This window comes from Trachypithecus francoisi, unplaced genomic scaffold (genome assembly GCF_009764315.1).
Source record: "Trachypithecus francoisi isolate TF-2019V2 unplaced genomic scaffold, Tfra_2.0 Lachesis_group7, whole genome shotgun sequence".
In the NCBI taxonomy this organism is placed as follows: Eukaryota; Metazoa; Chordata; class Mammalia; order Primates; family Cercopithecidae; genus Trachypithecus; species Trachypithecus francoisi.
This window is the reverse complement of record NW_022681472.1, coordinates 46,542,704-46,559,886: the sequence shown is the minus strand read 5'-3', so window position 1 is coordinate 46,559,886 and position 17,183 is coordinate 46,542,704. Positions and strand designations below refer to the sequence as shown.

The 17,183-nt window shown below is 37.0% G+C and overlaps 1 protein-coding gene and 1 long non-coding RNA gene across 3 annotated transcripts in view; one reads left to right on the top strand and one right to left on the bottom strand.

Annotated features, from left to right (window-relative positions):
• The window catches only part of LOC117078943, a 56,970-nt gene extending 45,212 nt beyond the window's left edge, over positions 1-11,758 (top strand). For both annotated transcript variants that reach the window (XR_004435212.1, XR_004435213.1), the window contains exons 3-5: positions 4,756-4,798; positions 4,912-5,000; positions 10,953-11,758. This is a non-coding gene — a long non-coding RNA (uncharacterized LOC117078943). The remainder of the gene's footprint in view (positions 1-4,755; positions 4,799-4,911; positions 5,001-10,952) is intronic.
• NECAB1 (N-terminal EF-hand calcium binding protein 1) overlaps positions 1-17,183 on the bottom strand; it is a 192,794-nt gene that overhangs the window by 166,383 nt on the left and 9,228 nt on the right. The window contains exon 2 of the mRNA XM_033202507.1: positions 16,270-16,294. Coding sequence (XP_033058398.1) covers positions 16,270-16,294 — 25 coding nt within the window. The remainder of the gene's footprint in view (positions 1-16,269; positions 16,295-17,183) is intronic.

Sequence of the window (17,183 nt, the reverse complement as noted above, 5' to 3'; positions counted from 1 at the left end):
TTTTCTCACTGTAGTTTATACTAACCTTTCTTCCTCAACTTGTAGCGTGGAGAGCTAAGAAATGCCTGCAAAGGTGTCAGCCCAGGCACACAGGCCCACAAAGAAACTCAGATTTAATCATAAGTTTAGAGATCAAGTCTGCTTCCCCACTCCTTACCACCACAGAAGGACTCCTGTATGATAATGGTGAATGGTGAATGAAAGAGCCGCCAGACTTAGTCCTTTTGAGGGGGAGTACTTAGGGAAACTCAGTCAACAGAAAAACCAAAAAGACACAAAAGGAATTTGAAGCTTCTGGCGCTATCACTAGAGCAAACATTAAACACAACCCAACCTAGTGAGATTGACATAAATCCGCATACTAGAGGCTTATTTATCTCAGTTGCCATTACCTGATACATCATGCCTGGCTTTCACACACAAAAAAATTCACAAATCATGCTAAAATGCAAGGAAAAGCACAGCCTGAAGAGACAAAACAAGCATTAGAACCAGATTCAGATATGACACAAATCATAGAATAATGAAACAAGAAATTTAAAATAACTATGATTAATATGGCTCTACTGGAAAAAGTACACAATATGGAAGGAGAGATGGGTAATGTAAACAGACAGATAAAAATTCTAACAAAGAATGAAAAAAATACTAAAAATATATGAAAACTGTTACAGAAATGAAGAATGCTTCTGTTGGGCTTATCAGTGGACTTGACACAACTGAAGAAAGAATCAAAGAACTTGAGGATAGGTCAATAGAAATGTCAGTATTTCTCCTCCCCTGTGGCAATTTTAATCTAGTTTTTGTGAGCATTTAAAATTATTATCCTTTTAAAACACTGACTTTCTGAAACAGCAATGCGTAGCAAAAAGAGAATGTAAAAAACCCAAGAACTCTGGGAAATTTCAAAAACTGTTACATGTAATTGGAATACCAGAAGAAGAAGAAGAGTACAGGGCAAAAGAAATATTTCAAGTAATAACGGCCAAGACAAAATTCATGACAGAAACCAAACCACTGATCCAGGAAGCTCAGAGAGTACCAAAGAGGATAAATCTCCCCTCGCCCAAAACCAAACTCATACCTGAGTATATCAGATTCAAACTGCAACATACCAAAGACAAAGAGGAAATGTAGACAGAAGGAGAAGAAAACAAGCATCACCGCTATAGAGGGCTAAGGAGAAGAATTACAGTTACAGTGGATTTCTTGTCAGAAACAATGCAAGCAGTAAGAGTATGTAGTGAAATATTTAAAGCACTGAAAGAAAACATCACAACCTAGAATTCTGCATCTGGTGAAATTACTCTTCAAAGGTAATGATGAAATAAAGACCTTCTCAGACAAATAAAACCTAACAAATTAATTGTCAGCAGAACTGCTCTGCAAGAAATGTTAAAAGAAGAAAGATCCAAAATCAACATCTGGGTTTCAACTTTAGGACACTAAAGAGAGAAGAATAATTTAATTCAAAATAAGCAGGAGAAAATAAATAATAAAAATTAGGGCAGAAACCAATGAAATTAAAAACAGGAAAACAATAGAGAAAATAAATAGAACTAAAATATGATTGAAAAGATTGATAGAATTGATAAACCTCTAATCAACCTAAGCAAGAAAAATGAGGAAAACACACATTATCAATATCAAAAGTGAAGGAAGAGTTAATCATTGTTCCCACAAACATTTAAAATTAAAAATTAGGAGAAAATCTAAGTGACCGTGATTTGAATGATGAGCTTTTAGATACAATACCATAAAAAAAAAATTAGTAAATTGGACTTCATTGAAATGAAAAACTTTTGCTCTGTGAGGAGGGGAAACTGTTAAGACAATGAAAGAAAGCCACAGCCTGGGAGAAAATATTTGCAAAACACATATCTGAGTAAGGACTTGTATCCATATTATACAAAGAATTCTTAAACTCAACAGTAAGAAAACAAAAGCCAACTAAAAATCAGCAAAAGATCTAAACAGACTCTATACCAAAGAAGATACACAGATGACAAACAAGCATTTGAGAAGATGTTCCATATTGTCATTAGGGAATTGAAAATTTAAACAGTAATGAGATACAGAACCTGAAAAAACTGAAAATACCAATTTTTGGCTAGAAAGTGGAGCAATGGAAACATTCATTACTGGTAGAAAAGCAAAATAATACAGCCACTTTGGAAGACATTTTGGTACATTCTTGTCTAGCAATCACATTCCAAGGTGTTTATCCAACATTTGAAAACTTTTTCCACTTAAAAACCTGCCTGTGAATGTATATCACAGCTTTATTCATAATCACAAAAAATGGGAAAGAAATTATTTTGTTCATGTCTCTACTGAAGTAACTCAACTGAAGTAGAAGCATGGATAAAATAATGTGATACATCCACACAATGAAATATTATACAATGATAAAAAATTGCTAACTGAAAGAAGCTAGTCTGAAAATGTTACATACTATATGATTCCAATTTTATGACCTTTTGGAAAGGGCAAAAAGATCAGTGGTTGTCAGGAGTTTGGGGACGTTGGAGGGAGGGTTGAATAGGACAAGCACAGAGGACTTTTGAAGGTGGGTAAACTATTTTGTATGACATGCTATGATAGATATATAACATGCATTTGCCAAAACCTATAGAACTTTACTGTGCCAAGAATGAACTTTAATGCATGCAAAATCTTAAAAAATAATTTAAGAGTTCAGGGAATCCCAGAATAGAATGTAGAATGTGACAAAACAATTTAACTCTATTAGGAATGTACAAAACAATCTCACTGGAGAGATTGAGGGAAAGTGGTTCTAACCTAAGTAACTCTGGAAAATAGTGAAGTCTATAAGCTAAAGGCAAAAGAAAATGTATATAAGACTGTGCTGTAGTTGATGAAGTTGTTTTCCATAGGGTATGAGTTAAACATTCTGATACTAGTACACATGTAGACTGGGATTAAACAATTACGTAAATAGGTGGCTGAGGCTAGGAGCCAGTTTTCTCACTATTGGAGTAAGAGGATATAGACAAGCAAAGAGAGAAGTCTAGAATGATCCATGTGGTAATAGATTCGAGTCTGAGACATTAATATAAACTCATGTTTAGCTCAGTATAGGTACTCATAGGTACAGAAATATTTATAGATATGTGCATACACATGGGTTAGTATACACATATGTATTTCCTTACTTCTTAGTTGAGAGGGCTTAGAAGCAATGAAGACACATCAGTAATAATGAGCACAATTATCCAGACCTTGGTTTCTAATAACATTTTCTGACAAAAAAGACCTGAATTCCTCAGAGAAATAATTTTTTCCAGACTGGAGTAGAGATTATCAAAGATAAGCCTGAAGCATCTGTTAATACCAGAATGTAAAAACTCCCCCACCCATAATTATGAGGGTATGTCAAAGGAACACAGGAGTCAACTAAAGGAGCTCCCAATGGCCAAAGTGGGAAAATTTGAACAACAAAACAAATTGAGTAATATTGGATTATAATCCAAAGTATACAATAAATATCCATGTGTCCATAATGTTGTGAATAAATGTTAAATAAATAAATAAGAGAATAGACAAATCTCCCATGCAAAAGGATTCGAAATAATTAATGCAGATACTCAGACATCAAAGAGGTAGAGCATAACTCCCCTCTCCTTGGGTGTGGGCTAGGTATAGTGACTTTCCTACAGAGAAAAGTATGAAAAGAGTTGAAAGAGTAAACTTTCCAGTGGAGAAAGCTGACCAACGCTACCTCAGCCAGGTGATCAATGTCAACATCAGCATCCTAAATCATACTGATCATATATATCCTTGATATGATATAATGGCATTTTACCTTTGTGGTCTTTCTCTCTCAAACACATATTTCCAGTCTAATTAAGAGAAAAACATCAGACAAATCCCAAATGAAGTGCGTGCTACAAAATAGCAGACCTAGTACTCCCTGAAACCTGTCAAGATTATTGAATCAAAGAAAGTCTGAGAAACTGTTTCAACCAAGAGGAACTTAAGGAGACATAATGACCGAATGCAGTTTCAGTATCTTTGATGTGATCCTGGAACAGAAAAAGAACATTAGACAAAAACTAAAAAAATCTGAATAAAGTGTGGATTTTAGTTGACAAATAATTTATCAACATTGATTTATCAGTTACAACAAATGTACCACACTAATTAATTATAGAGTGGTTAATAACAAGGGAAACTTGGTTTCGGGTTATATGGGAACTCTGTACACGAGCTTCACAATTTTTCTGTAAATCTAAAACTTTTAAAATAAAAACTGTTTTGAAAAATTAGTTTGGGATACCAAGGCAGAAGGATCACTTGGGGCAAGGAGTTTAAGACCAGCCTGGGCAACACAGTGAGACCCTGTCTCTACAAAAAAAAATTTTTAATTAGCTGGGTATGCTGGTGTGTACCTATAGTGCTAGTTACTCACTAGGCTGACAGGGAGGATCACTTGAACCTAGGAATTCAAGGTTACATTGAGCTATGATTACATCACTTGCACTCCAGCCTGGGTGATAGAGTGAGACTTTGTCTCTAAAATAATAATAATAATGTAATATAATAATTATGTAGCATTAAAATATTTTAACATATTAAAATATATTAAAAGCTGACTGTTATCAACATGGCAAAATTAGTTATATTTATTCATATTCGATCTTGAAAGATAACATATATTTAACTCAGTAATCGACTCAACAGATTCAGTTTCTTAACTCTAGACATTCTACCCTGGCTCCATGTATTTTACAGATTATTTGGAGAAATGAAATTCGTTTCGTCACTGCTTATAAAAGTAAGTATATTTTGACCTGTTACCTTGCGAGGCACTTTTAGTCTAAATTTTATTGACTATAATCATTACAATAATTTCTTGACGTAGTTTCATCTTTTTATTTGTCTTTTCAGGAGGGGAAGGAAACTGAAGTATGACAAGGTTAAATGATTCAGATGAGGTCCCGGAAAGCATGTCTCCCAAGACACATTCCTGGAAGCAGGTCATTAAAGCTGCTCTAGGTTTAAAATCAACCAAATGCACAGATATCAGGTGGAAAAATGAATAATTCAGTCAAATGCTTGGTTCTTTACTGACTTGACATCAAATATCTAGGTACTTTTTGGGGAAAGCTCATTTGTTACATCAAAATATTTTTGTCACTTGGAATTGTGCTGGGAAAATGAAAAAAAAAACTGTCTTCATTCTGAGGGAATGAATGTGTATTAGTTTTCGTGGCTAGAAAAAATGCTCCTAATTTAGTGAAAGAAATCCATTTAATGTCATTTCCATGGAGAATTAACAATAACATTTTATGTGAGTCTAGGAGAAAAGCAACAAAAAAAACACTTCTGTTTACTCGGGCTTTCGTAGAATGACAGATGAAACATTTGTCTGAGGAATATTTAGTTTGTAGCGGATGTAGATTCAAAATTAGCAATGTGAAAAATACTCCATTTGTAGACAAATTTCACTGGTAAATGAAAACTAAATATTTTAACACAGGCATTAGAGGTAGAAAGAGGAGTACAATACATAATCAAATTGCTTGTATTTCCCCTCCTCTATACCTGCATTCTCACTGGATAATCACTGCTTTTTCAGCTGGCTTACCCTCAAAAAGAGGCACATCTGTTAATTTTGCCTGGTCAACATCTATTCTCTTCTTTTTGTAGAAACACTGATTTTTGCTTGAGAGATCATCTGCTCTCTCTCCCACTCTATTTGAGGTGCAGCTTTATGCACCCACCCTCTCTGGGGGGGTGTGTATAATCTAAGCCTAGAAAACCACTTCAACCAATCCCTCAGTTATTGCTTCAAGGATGGGCATGTGACTAGTTGATAAATCAGAGAAAATCTTGAGATTTTTGCTAAAATTAATGTAAAGGAGAAATTCTCTCTTTATTCTGACCTGTTGAACTGGTGGGATGGGTTCTAGGTACTATCTCGCCACCCCTGGTAAGAAAGCCTACCTGAAAGGAAGACCAGCCAGACACAAACCAAAATTGAGATGCAGAGATAAGAAAGGAGATAGATAAAGAGAGTAATTTCTGAATACCTACATAAAGCTGTACTCAAAGCTTTACCATTTGGGGTTTTTTTCAATTATAGGAGCCAACTATTTCCCAATTTTACCTTAACCAATCTGAATTAGGTTTTTGTCACTTAAACTGAATTGGTCCTAATGGATAATCATCTTTCTTTTTTGCTGGCTATCTGAATTTTTACTCATCTTTGGAGATGTATTTGAGGACAATGAGTCCATAAGCCTTCCTAGGCCATCCTATCCCAGAAACCTCTCCCTCCTCAGAACTCTAATGCATTAGAGTGTTTTCTCACTCATTTGGCTTAGTGATGCCTCTTGCATTGTAAACGCATTGAAAATTGTTGATGCTTCATGTGCTGTGGCTCATCTCTATAGCAGAGTTGTGCTGTTGATGTTGATGTCGAAAATTAATCAATTTTCACCAGGCGCAGTGGCTCACGCCTGTAATCCCAGCACTTTGGGAGGCCAAGCCAGGTGGATCACGAGGGCAGGAGATCGAGACCATCCTGGCTAACAGCATGAAACCCCATCTGTACCAAAAATACAAAAAATTAGCCTGGCATGCTGGCACGTGCCTGAAGTCCCAGCTACTTGGGAGGCTGAGGCAGGAGAATCTCTTGAACCCCGGAGGTGGAGGTTGTGGTGAGCCGAGATTGCACCACTGCACTCCAGCCTGGGCAACAGAGCAAAACTCTGTCTCAAAAAAAGAAAAAAGAGAAAAACATTCAATTTTCTCTGTGTACATGACTCATCTATCAAGAAGATGCTAAGCTCCCAGAGGACAATGTTGTCCCCAACCACCATGCCCTTACCCCACCTCAAATCCCTAAGAGTTTAGAGTTTATTGACTACATTTTCTCAAATCCATGTGCAAAAATCAAAGATGAGTTCCGTTTATTACACAGTATATAATTTGTCCTAGTAACATAAAATCTTGTAAGGGCTCAGTTTTTTATAGTCTGCCTTCCTTAGTTCACAAGTGAAGAGATCATATCTTTAGGACCTATAAGAAATTAGTGAAGGCAAAGGGGAACTGACATGTTTTGATTACTCACAATATTCTAAACAACATCCTTGGGACTTTACATATATTTACTTGGTTTTTTCTTCCTAGTAGCCCTGCAAATTCTTATTATTCCTATTTTCAAAAAATGAGGAAATGAACTCTGAGAGGTTAATGAATTAGTCTAAGATCACATCCTAGTAAATGTATACTAAAGTATATGTATTCTTTTGTCTTTGTATTCCCAACATCTAGCACAGTCTCTGGCATTAAAGGCATTATTAAGCAAATCAAAGAATGAGTGAATGAACAAATAGCAGATTAAAGTTCCAACTCTCCATCATACCATGCAACCTTAAAACAGGAACATAGCCAAAATAATTTCAAATATTTTTGTCATTTTTTAAAATTACACTGAATCATTTAGGATTCTCCATGTGGAAGTATTGGTATTTCTAGATTTCAACAGCACAATACTGCTACAGAGATGAGCCATAGCAAATGAAGCACCCTACTTAAGTGCTAAGACTTTTGGGTTAGAAGAAAATCTGGATACAAATCCTGTTTACTCACTCCATGCCATTGGATGAGTTGCCTATGTCTCAGATTACTCATAAATAAAATTGGGACAATGACAGTATCTTCCTTGTAATATTGTTATAAGGATTAAATAAAATTATGCCTAACACAGCATAATAATCTTTTAATAAGATTATTTACTGTTATTACTCTAATATTTTCTTGTAAATTCTAAACCAATATTCTCATGGCCATAAAAAGTTGGTAACGTACAGGCTATTACATTTTTCAGGTATTTTTAACAACTTAGATGTGATTTTGAATATTAAGAAAGACACAGAAATATCACTTATTACTAGATCAACAGACACAGGAGAACTCTCATAACTAAAAGTGACCAATATTAAAACAAAATCAAGCTTTTCACATGTAGGACACTTTCATAACCATAAAGAAGTTAATAGCCTCATCATCCATCTAGTTACTCAAGTCAGAAACTGGAAATCTGAAACATACACAATCTTGCATATGTACACGTCAGTAAATACCTTCATCTCTCTTACTTAACACTTCCAAATAATTACCAAGTCTGCTAATTATATATCCAAAAGTATCAAATGTGTTTTCTTATCTCTATCACCTTTGCCACCAATTTTCTGAAGTCTTCAATAGCTCTAATATGGAAATTTTTGCTGTATGCCAAGTGCCAGATTAAGGAGGCTTTAACGAGGGTTGAAGATTTGGAAATAGCAAGAAGTGACTAGGTTTTGAAGATGTTTTGATAGTAAAGCCAACAGGGCCTGCTAATAGATTGGATGTGGAATTACTAGAGAAAGAGAAGAGTTATGGAAGCCTCTGAAACTTTTGGATGGAGCAAGGGTTGCTTAGTGGTTCGTGTCCTGAGATGGAGACACATCTAGAGGGGCAAATCAGGTGTCTGGGCACAAAGCACCAACTCCAAGACACGAGAATTTCAACTAGGATTATTGGTTTGCAAACAATAAGAAAAGCTGAATGACCAGGGCAAAGGCAGAGCAAACACTAATGCAGCTCTGGGGTCTTAGTAAGGTGGTCACGGACAGACATCTGGGCACTGCCATGTGAAAAATTCAGCACCAGGATATTGTGATTGACAGTCCGGCCAAATAAGAACAAGAATTAGGATGAAAAGGCCGGGTGCAGTGGCCCACGCCTGTAATCCGAGCACTTTGGGAGGCTGTGGTGGGCGGATTGTGAGGTTAGGAGTTTGAGACCAGCCTGACCAGCATGGTGAAACCCGTCTCTACTAAAAATACAAAAAATTAGCCAGGCGTGGTGACACACACCTGTAGTCCCAGCTACTCGGGAGCCCGAGGCAGGAGAATTGCCTGAACCCGGCCAGTGGAGGTTGCAGTGAGCCGAGGTTGTGCCACTGCACTCCATCCTGGGCAACAGAGTGAGACTCCATCTCTAAATAAATAAATAAATAAATAAATAATTTTTTAAAAAAAATTAGGATAAAAAATGGAAATAGATAACACTTATTAAGAACTTCCTATGGGCCAGGCACCTTTCCAAGAATTTCTGTGTATGATCTATTTAATTTTCCAACAAGTCTGTGGGAGACACATTGCCTTTATTTCCATTTCACAGGTGGGGAAATTAAGTTACCCAAATTGCACAGTAAGTGGAATGGGGATTTGAGTCCAGGTAATCTGATTGCAAAATCATAAATAAACTTAACTATTATACTACATATCTCTGGGATCTAGATGGAGCAGAGTAGACGTTTAAATTGCAGGAACAGAAAGGAAAGGAAGGCTGGGATGACTACCACAGATCCCCATTACAGAAAGCACTTAAGGTAGAAGCCACATTTTGGGATAAGTCTATGCTATGTGCCCTCCAGGATCTGGTATTGGAGCAGGACCTGATTTTTGAGCCTCTGACAGCCCATGGGAACCATTTTGTGGGCTCAGGAAAGTGAATCTAAATTTTCTGTTTGTTTCCTCTGTGGCAGCTTATAAACCCAGCTATGTAAAGATAAGAATTTTCCGTTTTCTGCTTTTAGCAGAAAAGTAACACATTTATGGGTGTGAAAGTGCTTTGCATTTTAGAAAAAAAAAGTCATACTATGAAAATAGAAAATTTGTTTTCCTTTATTTTATTAAAAATATCATTGCAGTCAGAACTTGCACTCCTGGGTTTCTCCCACATATTTTGCAGTGGTGGAGGAGCCATTTCTTTCAAGAAGGTCATTGTGAAGGTATTTTTTTTTTTTTTTGTAATGAATCACTTCTAATAGACTTTGCTTTAACTTTCGAGCTGGTAGACGTGTAGTTGAGGCATCTGCGTGTACCTGAGAGTTAACATATGAGTACAGAGCTATGTGAGAACTCCACTAAGCTATAAGCTACCTGATTCTCAGTTTCATCATTTTCCCAAAAATGTTTGCAAAAAGTATGAGGAATTATGGAATACAAACCAGCCTTATGCCAATGTTCCTCATTTCTAGGGCCCAGCCCTTAATCTTTCCATTTTATTTGGGGCTAGGAGCCCTGATTAGAAGATAAGAGGGTCTGGAGAGCCCAGAGCAGGGTGGTGATGCTTGACTGTCTCACATCAAAGGACAGCCTTATTCCCAAGTGCAAAAGACAGAATCACAGAGCTCTGCGGGACTCTGACGTGCTGCTAGGTGATGACCCAGCCTTTATTGGAAATACTCATACATACCGAACCTTTGTTCCAGCTTCTACTCAAGGTCATATTTTTACATGTTAACAGAGTAAACCAAACCTTAGGTGACCAGTTTGGAAAGACTCTTACCAATTCTTACAGTTCTTATAATCAATTCCATGATCATAATCCAACGAAGTCTTTAAAGTATCTCTAAATACACAAATACGACGTCAAATATTCTTAGGCTAGGATTTTCATTGCCAATATTATTTTCTGGAGGTGTATTAGTCATTTATTCATAATTCATACTACCAAGGAAGCATCAAATGCATTACATCAATTAAACTACCACATATTGGAGCGCCAGAACATCACATTCAAGATGTATACACATTCAGGCTCTAACTATATTTCTATATTTGTAGTCTGAAATAGATACATAGGTGCATATACAACAAAGTGAAAAAAAAATCACCAAATATGAAGTGAGATGGACCTGGGTTCACTCATCTGGTGCTACTGTTAACATACAATGTAACCTGGAGGAAGTTATCTAACATCTCTGAGCTTCATTTCCTTCACTTAAAAAATAGGGAAAATAATAAAAATAGCAAAAAATACTGAGCAATAATCACTATGTGCGAGATCAGGATAAGTGTTTCAGAGGCATAATCTCATTTAATTCTCAAAGCAATTTTATGAGAAGTAATATTATCCTTCCTTTGCAGATGCGGAAACTGAGGCACAGGGAAGTTGAACAACTTGCTCAAGGTCATAAAGCTAGAAGGAGGCGCAGCCAAGCATGGGCTTGTTTGACCTCAAAGCCTACGCTCTCGCCACTGCTCTAAACTGCTTATTCTGTTGGCTTGTCATAATGATTGAAGACAATGTACATAAATCACAGAGGGTAAGACTCAGCTCGTAATATGTCCTCCATACATTTTAGCGAATATTATTAACAAACAACAGATAAATCAGTGGTTGGTTTGATTAAATTATATATGATTGTATTTCTTCAGTGAAATTGTTGGTTATGCATTTCTTACAAATAATTCACAAATATTTATGAATGTCTGTGTTGCAGCAGGCATTTTGTTCACCATGGTGGACCTGGGGGTATGTGAAACAGGCACTATCTCTGCCCTCACAAATTTAATATGTGCAGGTTGCTGGATTGGACTAAAGGTCTGAGGAGAACTATAACAATCTCCTAAAGGGAACAGTGATTAAACAGAGATCAATTGTGCCACCCATATAGCCTTCCTACTTACTGATCACGGATGGTAGCAGATCTTAGCAAGTATAAATCAACAATAGGAATTCAATGGTGCTATTCACTACTATGAAACCTTTCATTTTTCCTCTTACTAAGATTTCAAAGATATTCTTGCCCCCACACACAAAAACAAATACTGTGCAATCTCACTTATATGTGGAATTTGAAAAAGTTGAACTCGTAGAAGCAGAGAGTACAATAGTGGGTGCCATGGGCTGGGGGTGGAGGAAATGGGGGATGATCGTCAAGGGCACAAACTTTCAGTTATAAGATGAACAAGTTCTGGGGCTCTAATGTACATGATGGGTGGTGATGAATGTTTTCATTAATTTGATTATTGTAAGCATTACACAATGTATACATTTATCGAATCATCGTATTATATACCTTGAATATATTTGACCTTTATTTCTCAATTAAATATTTTAAAATAAAATATATTTAAATTTGAAAAATATTTTTTCAAATTGTATAAATACCCATGTATCATTTCCATTTTCATTCAACCCTTAATAAGCTTTCTCAGAAGTTTTACATTTCTAAAAACTTGAATTTGGGGCTCTTTGGCTCAAAGCACTAGTGTCTCTCCTAAGCAATCCTATTCTGAGGCCTATCTTTATGTTTAGGATCCTAGCCTATGATTTTATAAAAACAACCAATCAAAAACATCTCTCCAAGATGCCATTATTATAGCTAATTGCTAATGTGTATCCCTCCCACACCGCCCAATTTATCCAGCAGCTTCTCTTTTTTGTCAGATGTCAGATAGATCCCAAAAGCTAAATCTGTCCTCTGGGCAGGCGAACAATTATACTGCCTATTGCCTCTTCTTCCTTTCGTTATTCTGTCATCAATTATGCTGTCCACAAGGGATTCTATCACATGAGGGTCTGTTAGCAAGAGCTCAAATACATGTAGCAGCTGTCTATTTGCAAATACAGAATGCCATGAACACATGGTACAGAAGGATGCTTACTTTTATATGCTTGTATCTTCTCATTTACATTAGATTATCCATTATCCTTTTCCCTTTCAAATGCTCCATATATAGTAAATAGCTTTATTTTTCTTTTCTACTAAACTCCACTGCAATAGAAATAACTAAAATGTTAAAAATATCTCAGATAGCCAAATTATCACAACACAAAAAACAGCTCAAGCTTTCAGTAGCAGTAGAGATAATATTAATCATAATAGCAGCAGAATGAGCAAGTGTTTAGCTGTTACTACATTCCAGGGACTTCCCTGGCAACTTTACGGATAGTTCCTCATTTATTATTCATAATTACCACATGACATGGTAGATGTCATTATCTATGCTCTTTATAAGGTTCCTAGGTGGCATACTTGTGGTTTAAACCCAAATCTGCCTGACTCTGCCTCCCTCCAACTTTACACTGAGAATGAGGGAGAAGAGGAAGCTGGGATGAAAGGCAGGGGGAAAAGTGGACAGAGAGAAGAGAGAGGAATAATGGAGCAGAACATCTTCAATTCTTTTTTATTTTAATTTTTATCTTACATTTACAAATTATAGTTGTATTTACTTATGGGATACAAAGTGATGTTATGATTTTTGAATACAATGTGGAAAGATTAAGCTAATTAATGTCTCTATCACCTCAAATATTTGTGATTTCTTGGTGATGAGAACATGAGAAGAAATTTACTCTCAGTGATACTAAAATGTACAGAACTCAGTGATTAGCTATATTCACTATGCTGTGCAACTGATCTCAAAAAAAAAATTAAACTTATTCCTCCTGAGACTTTGTACCCTTCAACTATTACTTCCCTACTCCTTTCACTCCCCAGCCTCTGTAGCCACCATTCTACCCCTTGCTTCTATGAGTTCAATTGTTTCAAGCTCCACATATAAGTGAGAACATGTGGTATTTGTCTTTCTGTGTTTGGCTAATTTCACTTAGCATAATGGTCTTCAATTCCATTCATGCTGTCACAAAGGACAGAATTTCTTCTTTCTTTATATATACTGTATTTTCTTCATAATTCATTAAACAAATGTCTATTGAGCACCTCGTACTGGCTGCGCATACCATCTACTTGTAACACAAGTTTTTTGCCTTAGAGAGGCATGTTTGGCTTAGAGAAGTACAATCTCCAGCCAACAAGCAGTCTCCACCTTAAGGACAATAATCAATATGTGCCAAAGTGCTGAGAGCACAGGGAGAGGGTGGGGCTCTGTCGAGGGAACTGGGGGAGGTTTCCCAGATAAGGTGCCTTTGAGCAGGAACGTAAGCAAAGCGTGAGTGTTCTCAAGCTGACTGAGGGTGGAAAATTATAGGAGGCGGAGGTCACAGCAGGGTGACATAGCAGGGTGTCAGATAGAGGGTGCCCGGGGGACTGAGTGCTTCAGCAGCTGCAGAGGAGGATACATGTGAAAGATTTTGAGAGGTAAGAGCAGAAAGGCAGGTAGTCTGACAGCACATTGGGATGGACATTAGGAGAGGTGGTAAGGAGGGCAGAGGAGGGGGCAGGTGAGGAAATATGAGACATGGGTCTGCCAGTGCAAGTGACTTCATGTAGCATGGTATTTGAGGTTATCATAAGTCGTTGAATCACGTGCAATGTTTTGTTCAGTGCTTTTTGTTCTGACTGTGGATTATGCTAATTTTGATGGAAAGAAGAGAAATACATACAAAGGTAAGGTGGACCTAAATCAGAGCTTTGGGGTCTAGGAAATGAAAGTATAGCAGGCCGGGCAACGGTGGCTCATGCCTGTAATCCCAGCACTTTGTGAGACCGAGGCAGGCGGATCACGAGGTAAGGAGATCGAGACGATCCTGGCTAACACGGTGAAACCCCATCTCTCCTAAAAACACAAAAAATAAGCGGGCATGGTGGTGGGCGCCTGTAGTCCCAGTTACTCAGGAGGCTGAGGCAGGAGAATGGCTTGAACCCAGGAGGCGGAGCTTGCAGTGACCCGAGATCATCGTGCCAGTGCACTCCAGCCTGGACTACAGAGCAAGACTCTGTCTTAAAAAGAAAAAATCAAACAAACAGAAAAAGAAAGTATAGCCTGAGAAAGCTAGGAGCTTGGGTAGAGAGGGAGCAAAAGCATTTCTGAACTGGAGACAGATATTGAAATACAAGGCAGGTGGCATAGAGACAGGTGGGCTATTCAATTGTACACCAGGCATCCCTGGGGCTGAGTATCAGGCAAAAGATCAAAGGATGAGATGAGAAGACAAAATGATGCCATCATTATTTCTGTCTTTAAAATTAATCATATGGGCCAGGCGCAGTGGCCCACGCTTGTAATCCCAGCACTTTGGGAGACTGAGGAGGGCCAATCACTTGAGGTTAGGAGTTTGAGACCAGCCTGGCCAACATGGTGAAACACTGTCCCTACTAAAAATACAAAAATTAGCCGGGCGTGGTGGGTTGTGCCTGTGTTCCCAGCTACTCGGGAGGCTGAGGCAGAAGAATTGCTTGAACCCAGGAGACAGAGGTTACAGTAAGTCGAGATCCCACCACTGTACTCCAGCCTGGGTGACAGAGCAAGACTCCATCTCAAAAAAAAAAAAAAAAAAAAGAAAGAAAAGAAAAGAAAAGAAAAACCAAAAACTAAAACTAAAAACAAAACGATGAAATGCTTCAAGTGGGAACAAAAAGCACATTTGAACTGACAATATATCAATCACCACAACACAGTCTGAGAAAATATTTTGATGGCCAACCATAATAAAATATTATTAGGACTTGGGATGCTATTACATTGTTCCTTGGATTAATAATCTTCTTTTGTGTAGAAAGGTGTGTCTTGTCAGTCAAATTTTTCTTGATCTGCCTGCTTAAGGGTAAAACAGACCACAACATACGTCTTTAAACTGTCAGATCTGGACTCTTCCTGTAATCTCTCCCCATAGATAAGAAATGGGATTTCAAAAAAGGGAAAGAACCCTTTGTATCCTAAATTTGTCAAGAAATTCTTATCAAGAATATACCTCTACCATAGTGCTTATAATATAGCAGCAAAAAAAACAAACAAAAAATAAAACAACAAAAAAAAAAACCACAAGTTTTTATTTATTGTTCTCTGGGACAAAGTTTCTAGTGGAATAATAGAGTCAAAAGATACTGCTTATGACAACTTATAATTAGACGTTGTGCAGTCATCATTAAATCAACAGAGCAAGTTTTTACTTCAAGGTTGCCATCTCCTACTTCTCTGTTGCTATAGATTATCATTTCCAGTGCATACTCTTCAAATGGGAAAGCAGTGGCCAGGAACAATGGGGGTAGAGATAAAGCTGGCAATGCAGGTTTCCAGGCAGCCCTTCAGGAGTGCAGTAAAATCCCCAAGGCCACGATAAAGTTCAGTGTGGAGAGTCCAGACTTGGGTGTCATACAGACCTGGGGTCCAGTCTCAGTTTTTTATCTTAATAATTCTAAGACATAATATGCACAAAGCACTTGGCCCAATGCCTGGCACACAGTAGACACTCAATGAATAGAAGCTGTTATTGCCACAAAATTATTTTTTGAAGCATGAAAAGGAAAAGCCAGAGTCCAAGTATGGCAGAGCTCCTCACTTCAAAGGCATAAGCATTTCTTTCAAATGTAAATCCCTCTGCCAACTTCTTATGAATATTTAGGGTCTAAGACTTATCTAAAACGATCACTAGTACAATAAGGCAGTATTTTATATGTCATTTTCCAGGACTGCTCCCTTTTTCCTTATTATTATTTATATGATAATATAAAATGTAAGAGATTAATAAATAGAAAATATAGGTTTTTGGTCTTACCATTTTTGTCTGCTCTCCTCAGTATCTACAAAGGAAAAGGAAAAATTTTATCACCATTTTAAATAAATATTACAGTGAACATCACACTTACACAATTTATTCATAATTAAATAAAATACATTCTAATTTTAAGTAAAGGTTTCCCAATTGAGATCTTTCTTTATAATATCTAAAACTTGAAAAAGACCCAAATGTCCATGGATAGACAAACCATGAATGGACAAACCAACTGTGGTACAGCCATACAATAGAATACGACTGAGCAATAAAAATGAATGGGCTATTGATACACACAACAACTTGGATAGAACCAAAAAATAATTAGGCTGAGTAGAAAACCTAGATGCAAAACAATACCTACTTATAATTGAATTTATATAAAATTCTTAAAAATGCAAACTAGGGACAGAAAGCAGATTAAGGTTCCTAGGAACGGGCAGGGCAGGGAATGGTGGATTACAAGAGGATGTGAGAAAACTTTTGCAGGTGATAGAGATAGTTATTATCTTGAATGTGGTAATGGTTTCATATATGTTAAAACTCATCAAGTTTACACTTTACATATGTGCACATTAATGTAAGTCATTCATACCTCAATAAAACTGGGTTTCAACAAAACATAAAAGAAAAATAACACATCATGGGTAAAGAGTAACCCACATGTCTATGCTATATCTACTTTATTTATACTTTATTAATCACATTATCTTGGATGTATTTTAAATTATCTTGATGTATAAGAACTATTTGGCCATCCGGTATCCATTACTCTTTAGTAATGATTTCTAATGTTCTTCTGGAAAGCCAACCTTTCCTACGTGCTTGGCCTAGGTGCTCCAGTGCTGGACAGGGCACTTATGTCTGACAAACATGGTGTTATATCCCTCTGGTCATGGGACTGCTCAGGCATGAGC